The following is a 16,638-nucleotide window of genomic DNA, read 5'->3' on the forward strand; positions in this document are numbered from 1 at the left end:
TGCTGGTTGTAATGTTATGTTTTTAATGGACATATTTAAACATGTGCTATTGGAAGTGTGTTAGAACAAGATGTTCTCACAATACACACCCAACATATTGAATTCGAAATACTTCAAATGTTGTGATATTTGGCTGCATCCTCTATTCATGTTTTGTGAAGCTATCTGAAAGGGAAAACAATACAATAAGACCTGTACTACAACCCCCTTGATGTATTACTGCCCTCCTTTCTCATACCCTGATCTTCACTTACAGTGAGACATAGGCCTATATGTTCTACCCAACTAGGCCATAACAAACAGGCCCATGTATAGACAAAACAACCAGCTTTCCACAGTGGGGCGTAGGCCAATTACTTTTCCACAATTATTCCTGGGCTTCAACAGGGCGTAGGCCTACTCCAGGTCTGGCCTTGGGACCCACATTTTCCCATCTTTATTAAGTCGCAACCCACTTTTATAGAATTACATTTATTTAATTTAATTAGAAAGCAAGCAAATGTATTTCTCAAAAATGGGCTAGTAAACACATAATCAATGTCGTCGTGACCTTTAAATCCATATTTGACATACTCTGTCATATTTGCGCTTCGCCATATTTAGCTACTGCTTCAATGACAGGTGACAGGCTAATCAATCAGATTTTGACGTGACCAAGGCAACGGCTAGCCTACTTGCACGTCTTTCATGCACGTCTGTCAAAATAAAAGTCTGACATTAGATAGCACTAGAACTTAGTTGTTGTTGTTTTTTTACCTCTCTGTGACCCACTTTTGGGTTGCGACCCACCAGTTGAGAAACACTGTTCTAGAGAAGACTAACCATCGGTGTAGCGTGACTTTGCCTAGTAAACTTTTTATTTTTTTTATTTTTACTATTCGGTGCATTTGGCCACCTGACTGCCTCCACAGGCTGGGGGTTGTTATTTTACATGTGTCAAGGGAGGCTGTGCACATGCTATACATTTGATTAAGCTAGAGGGTTTGGGTCTGTGCTGGGACTGTGCTGCCTAAAGGACTGTGCTGCTTAATGTTTCACTCCCATGTTTCACTCCCAGACACCGGGGAGAATCCAGTATAATTTAGCGCGTGGCCGGGCAAGGTCCGTTGTGGAGCGCACTAGGCACGTTGAAGGGGAGATAGACAGCTCCGGAGGGATATCAAAAAAGACTGAAATACAATCATAAACACCAGTTCCCTTTAAATCTTGAATTAAACTAATTTTGTCGGCTGATAACAACATCGTTAATTTTATTACGAGCCACTTGCATGAATTGCAGTAGGCAGTGCGGCTCACATGCCTGTAATAACTCAGCATAACCAGTAGGTAATGTGCATACGCAAGGTCAATACCCGACGTAGAGCTACGATTGTTTCCACGGTCAAATTGATTCACGTTGAAATTGTATAAATCACTGGGTTTTCTACTTACGACACGGGTAAGATCAAATTTGATCCAAAGTACTTTCTATAAATGAGGCCTCTGGAGTTCATTTTGCAATATTTATAGCCAGCTGCAACTTCAATACAATAAGTGATTTTTGAAGGATTATAAAAGCAATGTGGAGGAGGATTCTATGTAGCAGCAGAAGTGTCTGTAGTCGCAGAGTAGTTGAGCTCCGAGGTGATGAGGTCTCTGTAACGAGCATAGATGTCCTCCAGCTGTTTGTCCTCATCCTGTGTGTCGTAGTTCTTGGTGTAGATCCTCACCTGGAACACACATACACAGTTTATAAACCACCCTGAACTGGTCACATTGTTGCACGTATGCATTTTATGAACCACACTGGACTGTTCACATTGTTACACATGCGTTTTATAAACCACACAGAGGTCGGTTTCACAAGTAGTACAAAACCATAATAAGAGAGTAACAATTGCAGGTCAATCTTCTGTGCGTAAACCAACGAAATGAGTTAAATTAACAACTCTGGTCTAGGAGAGAAGTGGCTCTGGATTGTCAAAAGAGATAAAGTACTACTTTAGGAAGCTGACTCCTGGGCTGGTTACATTAATACACATGCTGTGTACAAACCATGGCAGACGTTGCTCAATAAAACATATTCCAAACACATCAAATGTCCTCAGTTGTTTTAACCCACAGTAACATTCTGCAATGATTCAGATCACGTTTGAGTTTGCCTGTTTTTACATTAAAGGGGCAATCAGGGATTGGTACAACAAATGTTGGACTTTTAGATGAATTATATATAGATATTTATTAAGAATATAACTTATGACGGCATTCCTGGCTGGGGGTTCTGGATGGGGCGCTAGACCACTGACCCTGGTCTCGCCAGACTCATCAAAAATAAGCTTGGATCTTCCTTTAGCGACGTTGGTGGAATACCCCCCAGGTCAAGCTGCGGTCTGACCCACCTTGATGGTTCTGAGTATGGTCTTCTTGTCCAGGCGTTTCTGCAGCAGCTGGTCCAAGAAGCTGGTGTCTAGGTAGGCCCAGACATGGAGGCAGGTCAGCCTGGAGCACATCAGAACCAGCGCCAGCAGCTCCTCGTCCACCGACTCATGCCTGTTGTTCAGGTTCAGCTCCAGCTCCTGAGGGGAGGTATAACAACCACAACAAGGACACCACTACATGAAATAGATTTCTAGGACCCCTAGGAGCCTGAACAGGAAAGGGACATCAGGGGAGGCTAGTGGAGGTAGAAATCGGGCTCATTGTAATGCATGGAACAAAATGAGGAATGGTATAAAAACACCAGTCCTCATTCCATTCCATGAATTACAATGAATGGTATACAACCCATGTTCCTCATTACAATGAGCTCACATATTCAGTAACACCCATATAGCATTATCAACACTCCACTGCTGACTGCTACTGTGTATTGACAGAGCAGAGCATATCATATAGTACAAGAAACATCCTCATTCAAATCAACATTCCATGGTGGGTGTAGTGGCGGCCATCTTGTGGTCATCATTTGGAAGTTTTATCTCACAGCCTTATTAACAACCAACTAAACTCAACTGACATCAGAATGTTCAGTAAAATGATGCTTGCTATTAGTCCCGCCTCTGAATTAACTTCTCTCTGTGTTCTACACCTGCAGCAATAATGGTTACCCTAGCAATTATATATAACAATTCCTTGTCAGTCTGAGAGGGACCATGTCCATTCTAAGAATAATAATAATTGATTACATTTAGCGCTTTTAAAATAAATAAATAAACAACAACAAAAGCTAAACAAATACATAAAACCATGTCATAAAAGCAGCAATCAAAGTCTAACAAAGTCTAGCAGTATTATCATTATGAGTATTCTACTCATTCTATTTCTATGGAGCCCTCCCAATCCCCTCACCTGTAGACAGTCGCTGTAGCAGGGCACCAAGCTGCTCAGAGCTGGCTTAGCGCAGGGGATTGTTTGTACTATTTGGAACAGTTTACTAGAGGACAGCCACAAGAACTGGTACGTAGCTGCCAGCACATGGCTCCTGAGCGTGGCTACGTGATGGCAAAGGGCCTTCTAGAAAAACATTTTGGAAATCAGTACAAAATTGCAACGGCTTACATACAAAGGGCTCTGGCCTGGCAAACCATAAAGTCGGAGGACGTGAAAGCACTTCAAGCCTACTCCTTGTTCTTGCGTGGCTGTTGTAATATAATGGAAGAGCTCGAGTACATGCAGGAGCTGGATATGCCGGTACACATGAGGGCTATCATTGCAAAATTACCATTCAAAATGAGAGATCAATGGAGGACCATAGCTCATGGCACAATGGAATCCACACAGCAAAGGGCTCGCTTCCCTGATTTGGTCGCATTTGTGGAGCGTCGGGTTGCAATTCTGTCCGACCCTCTCTTTGGTGACATACAGGACCCTATGCCTGCTGTTGCTGGAGTAAAGAATCCTAGACTACATTACGGCAACAGAGTACAGGGAAACATTGTTGCCACCACATTAACATCTATGGACGTGCAGGAGGGAGCTGAGGAGCTAACATCAGATCCTGGGATGGAGGACGAGGCTGGATGTCTTTGCTGTGCTGGTACTCACTCATTGGAGGAGTGCAAACAGTTCACTGGAAGGCGGCACAAAGACAAAATTTACTTTTTGAGAGACAATGGAGTGTGCTTTGCATGCTTATGTGTGGGTCACATGAGCCGGGATTGCGAAAGGCGCTCAACATGCAAAGTGTGTGGTCAAAAGCATCCCACTGTGCTGCATATCAGAAAGCAAGCAGTAGCTCTGGAGCGGTCAAAAAACACGTCTAGTAACCAGCCAACCTCTCCCAAAATGTGTGGACATACAGGGGCCGGTAAGGACCACTGTGGTTTGTCCATTCTCCCTGTACAGGTGAAAGTGACAAAAGGAAATCGCACAATAAAAACATATGCCTTCCTGGATCCTGGTAGTTCAGCCACATTCTGCTCAGAAGATCTAATGCAGAAACTGAATATTACAGGCAGAAGAACCACCTTCCGGTTGAGCACAATGGGGCAAGAAACTGTTGCTTTAGCCTATTCCTTGACTGGCTTGGAGGTAGCTGATTTGGTCAGCAATGATTTTTATGCTCTCCCAGAAGTTCTCACACAGAAAAGGATGCCAGTCACTCCGGACCATATAGTGACTCCTGAACAGTTGGCTAAATGGCCATACTTGTCGAAGGTACACATCCCGACTATTAAGGCAAATGTCGACCTTTTGATAGGAACCAATGCTCCCAAGGTATTAGAACCATGGGAGATCATTAACAGCTGCGGTAATGGCCCCTACGCCATTAGGACAGTGCTGGGATGGGCCGTTAATGGTCCGTTGAATGCAGTGGTGTAGTCTAGTTTTTTCTAGTGGGTATACTGTGACTTTGCCCTCCCAGTCAGAGCGACACCTGTCCCGTAGCGACACCCCATAAGCACCACCACACTCACTTATGCATACAGTATGCATCTACACCGGTGTTTGCTGCCTTGGGGGGGGGGGGGGGGGGGGGGGGGTGGCGGCATGGACTGTACTTGTACATCAAGCTGCCTCACGCTACAGAAACAGGAGATAGGCTCCTGCCCCCTAAGGGCCGTTAGGCTCGAGAACCATCGGTTCTCAAGGCTACTTATGTGGTCTTGACTACGTACATGTCCACTTTCTCACCTGGTTCTTGCTGTCTCTCTGGTGTGCAGAGAGAGCACCATCCTGCTCTCTCTCATTCTCTCCCTCTCTATCCTCCTCTCTCCCTCTTTTGCTGTCAACCAAAAGGCAAATATAACAACCAGAGTATTTATAATTTAATAAGAGGTATACATTGAATTCATATCAAATCATAACATCATTCTATGAATATTGGGTTGCTGTGGGCAATGCAGTCAGATACTGTCTTTACTTACTCTCTCACCTGTAAGAAAATCGTATGTCCAACTACAAAAACCAGACATTTCCAATGAGTGAGGGTTTGTTCCAATGCTTCAATCCACTGTCCATGTACTGTAAATATACCATTATGGTATTACCATAAAGACCAATTCTAGCAGAATAAGAAATATTGTATATCTACTTTAAGTCAAATAATAAAGTGCATCCAGTTAGCTCTTTAGCTGGCATGTGTGCAGCAGACTAGCTCATCTCATCACCTCTGAGCTAGCTAGCTTGCTAGTTCTTTGACACTATTATTCACACCATGAAACTATAATCAGACACTTTCTAATCACAATAATAACGACTAATTTGAACCAACTTTCTCTGTCAGAACACAGTAATTATATTTGCTAATGTTTCAACTTGCTTACTTTCTTCTGCAGAGCTTTCACCCTGCAAAAAGTCTCTCGCGTCGCACGCGCACGCGCACACAAAACAAAAACAAAACCATTCTCCAGCTCTGAAGCTGTGTGTGGAGGCAGGTCTGGCCCGCCCACCCCAAGGCAATTGTAAGGGAAATACTGAGACTAGCATTCTGAACGACTGGTTATGCGATAACAAACATGTCAAAAAGTTCGAAGTAAGTGCTTCGTAACACAGACGGGGTGAATTTTATGAATAAAAGTGTGAAAGTTCTGTCACAAAACGCCGTTACGTATCCTCGCGCATTTTCTAGTGGGTATACGCAAATCCTTGGCCGTTCCTAGTGGGTATACGGCGTAGTCCTGCGTATCACGTAGACTACACCACTGGTTGAATGGAAGCAGTGGTGCTTGGGAGGCAGAAGTTCCCTCTGCTATGGTAAACAGGATCGCAGTGTGCAAGCTGGAGGAAATGCTGACCAATCAATACAACCATGAATTCAATGAAAAGACTGTGAAGGAAAATGAAATGTCCAGACAAGACCTCAAGTTTCTGGAAATCATGGAGAATTCAGCAGTACTTCAGGAGGGGAAGTATTGTTTGAAATTGCCCTTTAAGAACAAGGATGTACATCTGCCCAATAACTTCGTAGTGGCAAAGCAAAGGATTCAAGGGCTGAGGAAAAGGTTTCTCAATAACAAGCTTGTGCACCGGGAGTATACAGAGTACATGAACAAGCTCATCAGTAAGAACTATGCGGAGCAAGTGACACAACAGCAACAGCATGGTGAGAACGGGAAAGTGTGGTACATCCCTCACCATGGTGTCCACCATCCTAGGAAAGGATCCCTTCGTGTGGTTTTTGACTGTGGAGCCACATTTCAAGGTGCATCATTGAACAGTGAACTCTTGCAGGGTCCTAATCTCACCAGCTCACTCCTTGGAGTCCTTAGTCGTTTCAGACAGGAACCGGTGGCGTTTATGGGTGATATTCAAGCCATGTTCCATCAGGTGAAGGTTGCGGAGGAGGACAGGGATTTTCTTCGCTTTCTCTGGTGGACAGATGGGGATGTCACCAAGGATCTTGTGGAGTATCGTATGACGGTGCATCTGTTCGGTGCAGTGTCATCTCCCAGTTGTGCAAGTTATGCACTGAGAAGAACTGCTGATGATAACTCAAACTGGTTTTCAGCTGAGGTCCTTCAGTCTGTCAAGCAGAATTTCTATGTAGACGACTGTTTGAAGAGCTCAGCCACTGAAGGAGAAGCTGTCCAGATGATCAAAGATCTTATCACTCTCTGTCGCAAGGGGAGCTTTATCTTGGAAAAATGGATTAGTAACAGTCGTAGGGTCTTGCAAACAGTCACAGAAGAGCAAAGGGCCACGGACCTAAAGGAATTGGATCTGGATCGAGATGAGCTCCCAGTAGAGAGGGCGCTGGGTCTACAATGGTGTGTGGAGACCGACTCTTTCAGATTCAAGATGGAAGTAAAACAACAGCCTTTCACCCGACGTGGTATGTTGTCGATCACCAGTTCAGTATACGACCCTTTAGGTTTCCTGGCACCAGTCACTTTGCCTGCTAAGATGATGCAGCAAGAGCTCTGTCGGAGACGATATGGTTGGGATGATGCATTGCCACAGGACATCTTACAGCAATGGAAAAGGTGGTTGGAGGACTTAGATGTGCTGGCAGCATTCAATGTGGGCAGGTGCATCAAGCCAGTGGACTTTGGAGAGATCAAACAGGCTCAACTACATCACTTTGCCGATGCTAGTGAAAGGGGCTACGGAACCGTAACATACATCCGGATGTTGAATCATGAGAGCAAGATCCAGGTCTCCTTTTTGCTCGGTAAAGCCAGGGTGACACCTTTGAAGGCGGTGACTATCCCCAGACTGGAGTTAACAGCAGCTGGCCTTGCTGTCAGAGTGGACTCATTACTGAAGGCAGAGTTGAACTTCCAGTTGGAGGACTCCATGTACTGGACTGACAGCACTGCAGTGTTGAAATACCTGAACAATGAGGATAGGCGCTTTCATACATTCGTGGCCAACAGAGTCTCGGCAATCAGAGAAACATCTGAACCATCACAATGGAGGCATGTTGGTTCCAAAGACAATCCAGCTGATGATGCGTCAAGAGGGTTGAAGGTCTCTGACTTTTTGAGGAATAGCAGATGGCTTGAAGGGCCCGCGTTTCTTTGGAAGCATGAGAAGGACTGGCCCAAAATGGTGGGGGAAGTGTCGGTGGACCCTAATGACCAGGAAATCAGAAAGGAGGCAACAGTAAATGCCATAAGTGACGTGTCGAGTCCTACTGACCATCTCATTGCCTACTTTTCTGATTGGAGGAGGCTCAAAACATCAGTTGCCTGGTTTCTCAGGCTAAAAGCCATGTTGTTGGAACGCAGTAACCTGAGAAAGGTGCAAGGACAAGGGGTCACGGCAATGTCCGCAAGTCGCGGTTTGATGCTAGAGGATTTACTAGGAGCAGAGGTTGCCATCATACAGTATTGCCAGCGGCAGAGATTCAGTGAGGAGATTGCTGCTTTGTCATCTAAGAGAGCCACAGTGAGTCGCCAGAGTCCAATATTTAAGCTGGATCCTACTTTGGAGGATGGCCTTTTGAGGGTTGGTGGAAGACTGAGCAGAGGAGCAATGCCTGAGGAATCCAAACATCCGCTCATTCTCTCCAAAGATCAATATGTATCTACGCTCATTCTCAAGCATGTGCATCAAAATCTGGGTCATGGAGGGCGGGTTCACACACTGTCCAAGGTGAGGAGGAGGTTTTGGATCACCAACGCCAATTCGGCTGTCAGGAAGATTATTTCTGACTGGGGATTTTGTAAACGCTACAATGGAAGAGCAGTGGAGCAAAAGATGGCAGATCTCCCTAAGGAGAGAATCCTTCCCGATCTACCACCGTTTACCAACACTGGAGTGGATTACTTTGGACCCGTCGAAGTAAGGAGGGGAAGAATTTGTAAGCGGTACGGAGTTATATTTACCTGTATGGCAAGCAGGGCTATACATCTGGAGGTAGCTGTTTCATTGGAAACGGATGCTTGCATCAATGCTTTGCGGCGTTTTATTAGCAGGAGAGGACAGGTGGTCCACCTAAGGTCAGACAACGGTACCAACTTCGTTGGGGCAGAGAGAGAACTGAAGGGGGCTCTGGCTGCATTGAGTCATGAGAGAATTCAAGGAGTTCTGTCGCAGGTTGGAATCCGTTGGAGTTTTAACCCACCAGCAGGTTCACACCATGGTGGGGTGTGGGAAAGAATGATCCGTCTGGTGAGAAGAGTTCTCAGCTCTGTCCTACGTCAGCAAACGTTGGATGATGATGGACTGCATACGGTGTTGTGTGAAGTGGAGGCCATTTTGAATGATCGGCCAATTACCAAGCTCTCGGAGGAACCCGATGACCTGGAACCACTCACGCCCAACCATCTTCTTCTCTTGAAGGGTAAACCCGCCTTACCACCTGGAGTGTTTGATCCTCAGGACCAATATGTGAGAAGACGATGGCGACAAGTTCAGTACCTCTCGGATCTTTTCTGGAAGAGATGGATACGGGAGTACTTGCCCTTGCTCCAGGAGAGGCAAAAATGGAACCAGAAGAAAAGGAGTTTGACAGCGGGAGATATCGTTGTTATTATGGATTCCTCAGCTCCTCGTGGTTCTTGGCCACTAGGCAAGGTTATAGAGGTTTTTCCAGACAAACAGGGGCTGGTACGTTCTGTGAGATTACAGACCAAATCAAGTACAATTGAAAGGCCAGTGACGAAACTTTGTTTGTTACATGAAGGGTAAATTTGTTTTGTCTGTACTTTATATTGGTTGTGGTCTGTTATAACGTGTGCTCCTTTCATGGTATTTTGTTTAAATTGTTATGTCGGTGCCAGTAACAATTAGGGGCCGGTGTGTAAGAGCCAAATATGGTCCTGTCATATGTGTGGTAATTCACTGTGTGGGCATGGGGTGGCGCTGTCACAATACCTGAGGCAGGTCTTTATAAGGTAGTACAATTGTTGTTATCGTCAGGTGTTGACCCCGGAAGGGCAAATAGGTTTGACCGCAATGGCGCTGAGTTTGTTGTTGTTATCGTTTTTATACCAGTGATTAAGCCAAATGGAATGTGGCACATTCGTACGCAATAAAGGTTTTTTGTGCAGCAAACCAATGACTACGGATCGTGTATAACCAACAGAACACATCAAACTAGAACGCACTGCGCGTCAACCAGAGTCCGCGGGTTAGCATCTCAGTAGCACAGTATTAGACTGTGCTCCTTTAACACTATTAGTCCCGCCTCTGAATTAACTTCTCTCTGTGTTCTACACCTGCAGCAATAATGGTTACCCTAGCAATTATATATAACAATTCCTTGTCAGTCTGAGAGGGACCATGTCCATTCTAAGAATAATAATAATTGATTACATTTAGCGCTTTTAAAATAAATAAATAAACAACAACAAAAGCAAAACAAATACATAAAACCATGTCATAAAGCAGCAATCAAAGTCTAACAAAGTCTAGCAGTATTATCATTATGAGTATTCTACTCATTCTATTTCTATGGAGCCCTCCCAATCCCCTTACCTGTAGACAGTTGCTGTAGCAGGGCACCAAGCTGCTCAGAGCTGGCTTAGCGCTCCAGCTATGATCACGGCAGTTGCCGCTGGTGAGACTGAGTGACCACAGAGGGATCTGTCTCAGCAGGATCCGACCCATTTGGTGCAGTCTCAGGATCTGTTTCTAATTATTAAATTAAATTAAATTATTAATTATTAATTAATTATCTGTTTCACAGAGATCAATGAGCTCACATATTCAGTAACACCCATATAGCATTATCAACACTCCACTGCTGACTGCTACTGTGTATTGACAGAGCAGAGCATTATAGTACAAGAAACATCCTCATTCAAATCAACATTCCATGGTGGGTGTAGTGGCGGCCATCTTGTGGTCATCATTTGGAAGTTTTATCTCACAGCCTTATTAACAACCAACTAAACTCAACTGACATCGGAATGTTCAGTAAAATGATGCTTGCTATTAGTCCCGCCTCTGAATTAACTTCTCTCTGTGTTCTACACCTGCAGCAATAATGGTTACCCTAGCAATTATATATAACAATTCCTTGTCAGTCTGAGAGGGACCATGTCCATTCTAATAATAATAATAATTGATTACATTTAGCGCTTTTAAAATAAATAAATAAACAACAACAAAAGCAAAACAAATACATAAAACCATGTCATAAAAGCAGCAATCAAAGTCTAACAAAGTCTAGCAGTATTATCATTATGAGTATTCTACTCATTCTATTTCTATGGAGCCCTCCCAATCCCCTTACCTGTAGACAGGGCACCAAGCTGCTCATAAGAGCTGGATTAGCGCTCCAGCTATGATCACGGCAGTCGCAGCTGGTGAGACTGAGTGACCTCAGAGGGATCTGTCTCATCAGGATCCGACCCAGATGGTCCAGGTTCAGGATCTGTTTCACAGAGATCTGGACCTGCATGTCCTGGACCTGCATGTCTGGACCTGCGGCTGGTGGATGTGGCAGCTCACGTTGAAGGAGCGGAGGGAGCCGCCACCGCAGAGGCTACGGCACGACACGGCCAGGGCGGCGAGGAGCTCGTTGGACAGACAGCTGTAGTTGAGGGTGAGGGTGGAGAGGCCCCGGAACCTGGTCAAAATCAAATCAAGGTGCGTTTTAAAGACCGCAACAAGTATGTGTGTGTTTGCAGGCACATATGCACAGTTGCACACACACAAGTCAAAAAAGAGTAGCTAAGTAGGAGTATGTAGGAGCCACTCAAACACACCCCCACACACACCCACACTCACTTGTTGATGACCTCTGTGAAGCCCGGACTACTAGACACCGCCAGCGGCCGTGAGAAGAAGTCCTCCAGGTTGAGGGTGGCGATCCCGGGCCTCCGACCCAGATGGACATGCTGCTGGGCAGCCGCCGCCGCCTCCAGAACCTTCAGGCCCTGGGTTAGGTTGAGACGTGCCCCTCGCAGGCTCAGGTGCCCCAGGTGAGAGCCCTCCCTCCGCAGGTAGGTCGTCAGGGTCCTGACCAAGGCGAACCGGCTGCTCCGGCCGCGGCGCCAGTCTAAACTGTCCAGCTCCATGTCGTGAATGGCGAGCGAGCGCAGGTGTCCGCCCGTCTCGCGGAGAGCATCCAGGAACGTCTGCAGGGTCTGCTGGAGGCTTCCTGCGAAAAGCCCGTTGTATGCACAGGAGAAACGGACCCCCAGGTGTTCCAGGTGGCGGCCGTAAGCTCTGGCGTAGCAGACCAGAGCATCCAGCTCAGATGGGAATCCCATCTTCAGGGCGTCGTCGGGCATGCCGATGAAAAAGAAGCTCCGGGTCCTCCAGAGGGACGGGGAATGCATGATGTGATGCCAGCGGCGGCAGACCAAGGCGGCCCGTGCCCGGTCCTTGTCGCTCAGACACATGAACACCTGGCGAAGACACACGTCCGGGAGATAAGCCCAGACGTCTTCCGAGAGGCGGTCCTCCTGTTCGGGCTCCTCGGGGTAATGCATTTGGGATTAAATATCGCCTAGAACTAATCTATAGTTGTCTATAGTCTATAGTAATCTATAGTACCTATGTAGATATAGACAACTATATTATTATTATTAATAATTATTATTATTATTACCTATGTGTCTCTGGGTTTAACAGAGACGAGTCCAATGATGGCCAGTGTGGAACCGACTTTGCCAATGACTGACTCAAAAACCATAGTTCTGGAACCTTTACGTGTTTTATTGTCATTGTCATTTATGTCACCGTTGTTACGAGGTTTTGTGACATCACAGTTGGCCATTTGGCCTATTTAAATTCTATAATATAGCAACAGAATAGTGCTGTATGTGTACATACAGTAAACTTACGATCATGTCACACCAGTGTATGCAGCATACATACACTTTGCTAGTTTTTAGTTTCCTTCCTAATATATATGTAATATATAAATATAATCTATATATTTCACATGCAATCATTCTTTTAACAATATCATACTGTCTCCCAATGTGGTCCCTCACCTTAGGAAGTCATTCAACCAATAGCAAGACAACATAATAGTAATAATAATAATAATAATAATAATAATAATAATAATAGTAATAATAATCATAATACATTTATTTGTATAGCGCTTTACATCAAAGTGCTTTACAATAAGTAGGCAACAATTTAAAACAACTATTTCAATTAAAAACACATAATTTCACAGCACAAAATACACAAGCAACAAATTTAAAACAATTTAAAACAACTATTTCATATAGTGCCTATAAGATCCATGGCAACCTTCCCCCTTGGACTCACCACTGCACTGCACTTTCACATTCCAATGCCCTGCCTTTTCAGAATTACATAAATGATCTAGCCCTTAAATCTTTCCTTCAGATCCAAAACAATAACTCCTCTCCAACACTCATTGCTCTACTTATAAGACAAAATACAAGACAAGAATGCATAACTAGTTCAATTACATTTGCACTCATCCGAGTTTTCCAGCTTACAAAAACAACTATAGTCAGAGATCATTTTTTCACACATCGGGAATGAGATCCCATATTGCATTAGAGCAACAACCTCTATCTCATATTTCAAACAGGCATATAAACACCATCTGATGGAAGGAAAACCTGCAACCACTGATCCAACTCACATACAGTATCTTACTAACTCCCCAAGTCCTCTCCTTTGTAGTGCTGTGTAGCTGTTTATGATTTCCTGTTGTCTTCCTGCTGTGATTATTCCCGCTTTTACTTGTTGTATTGTTATGTGATTCTGTCTCTGTGCTGCTGAACAGGAACCTGTCAGGCCAGTCTAAAGGGAACACATTTCAACATCTGTCATGTTACTTTTCATCTTTTCCTGTATAATAATTAAGAAAGAAAAGAAAGAAACTGAAATGTAGATGGTAGTGTATCCACCATGTAGATGGTAGTGTATCCACCATGTAGATGGTAGTGTATGGTAGATGGTAGTGTATCCACCATGTAGATGGTAGTGTATGGCAGATGGTAGTGTATCCACCATGTAGATGGTAGTGTATGGTAGATGGTAGTGTATCCACCATGTAGATGGTAGTGTATCCACCATGTAGATGGTAGTGTATGGTAGATGGTAGTGTATCCACCATGTAGATGGTAGTGTATGGTAGATGGTAGTGTATCCACCATGTAGATGGTAGTGTATCCACCATGTAGATGGTAGTGTATGGTAGATGGTAGTGTATCCACCATGTAGATGGTAGTGTATGGTAGATGGTAGTGTATCCACCATGTCATTGTCATAGAGGAATCATATTGCAAAGGCAAACACATTATTGACAGTGCCTGAAAGTAATCAGACCGCTTCACTTTTTCCACATGATGTTGTGTTATAGACTCAATTTAAAATTGATTAAATAAAATATTGTCATCAACCCACACACAATGCCCCATAATGACAAGTGAAAACTAGTTTTTAGAAATGTCAGCAAATGTATTAAAATGTAAACACAGCAATACCTCATGTGCATACCCTTTGCAATGACACAATGCAAAAATGGCATCAACAAATCACTCAATAAGTTGAATTGAGTCCATCTTAATGCAAAGATAATAGTGAGTGTAATTTTGGAATCAAAATCTACAAAGTTAAATGGTGGAGAGGAAAAAGCACAGTCGATGGGACAGCATCATCTCAGTCACTCCACAAAATTGTTCTATAACCAAGTAGCCAAAAATAATCCTTTAATGTAAAAAGAATCAATCTCATATCCATAATTGTGTTTGCAACAATGAATTCAAGAGATACAGCAAAGAAAGTGGCTGGAAATGTGTTTTTGGTTTTACTAGAAAGCATTGAGTTTAGTGCAAATTGAGCACATGCAATGCAGTTTCTGCACCGTCTCTCGTGTGTAGGGGTAGCTGCATCAAGTTATGGGAATATTTGTCAGCAGGGACTGAGACGTTTGTCAGGATCAAGAGAAAATGATGGTAGTGACAGGATTGGTAGTGACATCCTAATCTACACAGTGTGTAATTGATTCCTATGCAAATCAAAGACCCTATAAAAACAAAGACATTAACTATTATCCTTGCATTAAGATCGACTCAATTCAACTTAGAGTAATTTGTTGATGACATTTTTGCTTTTTAGTGGTACGCTCTCCCCCACTAGGGAGGGAGAGTGCAACCCCCTGCCTATACCAACTCTTGTCAGTAGATGTAAAACCAATAGTAACCATGGGTGTAGTGAATCACTAGCCGACAACCAGTCAAAAGGGTACCTTTTAAGATGTTAGACTGTTGCAGCATGTGACAGAGCTTATTAGTAAGAACAACTTGTTGACTTGCAACTTGGATGAATGACAATTGACCAAATGTTCATTTAGATGGCTCAATTGACTGGGTCAGAGTCGTCGGGTTAAATCTGGCAACTGAGAATGTGTACAGCTTGTGCCACGACATTCTCTGCATATGGCAGTGCAACGGAGTCCATGTGTTTGGCATGTGCATTTCTTCGTGTTGCAGTTTTTCTTGCAACTACAGCAGACTACTTCCAATAATTCTGGTGGTGCAGCAGGCTGATCAGTCATTATTGGCATACATCTTCCATGCACAATGTGCCGTCCCCAATCTTTGCGGTTCATGTTTTGGTAGTGTATGTTTTCACTTCTCCCTTTCCGCTCCATCACTTGGTAGAACACACAAAGACTATGGAACTCTGCAGCCGCTGTTGGTGGTAGAGTTTGTGGTTCCACCGGAGATGTGGTCTTAGATACCTCATCACAGAATCGCCTGGGTCTCAGCATATCCAATTGAGACAATAATACAAGCTTTTTCACCTGCTGCAATGATGACGTCCTCTCTCACCATTTTCTGTGACTGGCTGAACACCGTGGCTTGTTCAAGGAACCGAGTGTCATCTTCCCCTTTTTTTCAATGGCAATCCCTTTCCCATTCCAAACAGGCGAGAGGTGGAATTACAGCCTAAAATGGCATGGATAAAGAGGAGATGGTCACACACTTCAGGATTTCAAGTAACTCCTTCGTCTGCCTTATGCACCATGTTCGTTTTGCTTTTGTTGGTTCTGGTGCCAGAAACAGCTCATGTGCATTCAGATCAGCATGATGCAGCAGGAGAACTACCAAATCCTGAGTCGTCACCAATCAGGACTGTGTCTTTCGTTCTGGCAGAGGCAATGGCTGTTTGGACTATAAGCACATCAGCATCTGCAGACAGCCTTGCCAGTCTTCATGTGGCAAACTGTGTTGCCAGCATACACCACCTATAGTAACTCCTGCGGTCCAGATCCTGCCATTAGGTGTCCAATGCTACCCAAGAAGCTCATTTGTATGTGAAATCCCCCGAGACTGAGGACTATACGCGTTCATCGTCGCCTGGCTGAGACTGTATTATGATCAAGGCTTTCCAGAATAGCGGTTGGTCAAATGTGAGCATGAGCTTGAGTTTCCACAAACTTCAATGTTGAGTATATACACGACACATCACTGGGATCAAGATCAATCATTGGAAGGAATGTTACTGAAGCTTTCCCAGGGTGTTGACCATGATGCAGCAGCTGCATCATACCGGACCATGATGGCCTTTGAGAGGGAATGAGTGATAAGGGACGTCTTTCCCAGCCCATCCAGCTGTGACGTTGGAGTCTCTGCTGTCATGCGAGCTAATGGCTGATAGGCAATAGATTAATTTACAGGAGGAATCTTGAAGTACTCACAGTTTATAAGACCAACTGCAGCAATATCTTCAGCTCGTGGACGTGGCAAACAGGTTTGTTTTATTGTGTTCCTGGTGTAACAACAGCTATTACACTCATTCCATTGAACGTCCCTGTACCGTCGA

The 16,638-nt window shown here is 44.3% G+C and overlaps 1 protein-coding gene across 1 annotated transcript; it reads right to left on the reverse strand.

Annotated features, from left to right (window-relative positions):
* Nucleotides 1-1,574: 1,574 nt before the first annotated feature.
* LOC308158190 (F-box only protein 39-like) lies at nt 1,575-12,308 on the reverse strand (the record flags this gene model as incomplete). Its single annotated transcript, XM_080531785.1, has 8 exons — nt 1,575-1,709; nt 2,379-2,555; nt 3,328-3,412; nt 6,674-6,788; nt 7,610-7,752; nt 8,077-8,154; nt 11,282-11,440; nt 11,602-12,308. 8 exons carry the CDS (start codon nt 12,306-12,308, stop codon nt 1,575-1,577), a joined length of 1,599 nt encoding a protein of 532 aa, XP_080387911.1.
* Between the last annotated feature and the right edge of the window lie 4,330 nt (nt 12,309-16,638).

The sequence above is a fragment of the Nansenia antarctica genome, assembly GCF_963989245.1.
Source record: "Nansenia antarctica genome assembly, chromosome: 1".
In the NCBI taxonomy this organism is placed as follows: domain Eukaryota; kingdom Metazoa; phylum Chordata; class Actinopteri; order Argentiniformes; family Microstomatidae; genus Nansenia; species Nansenia antarctica.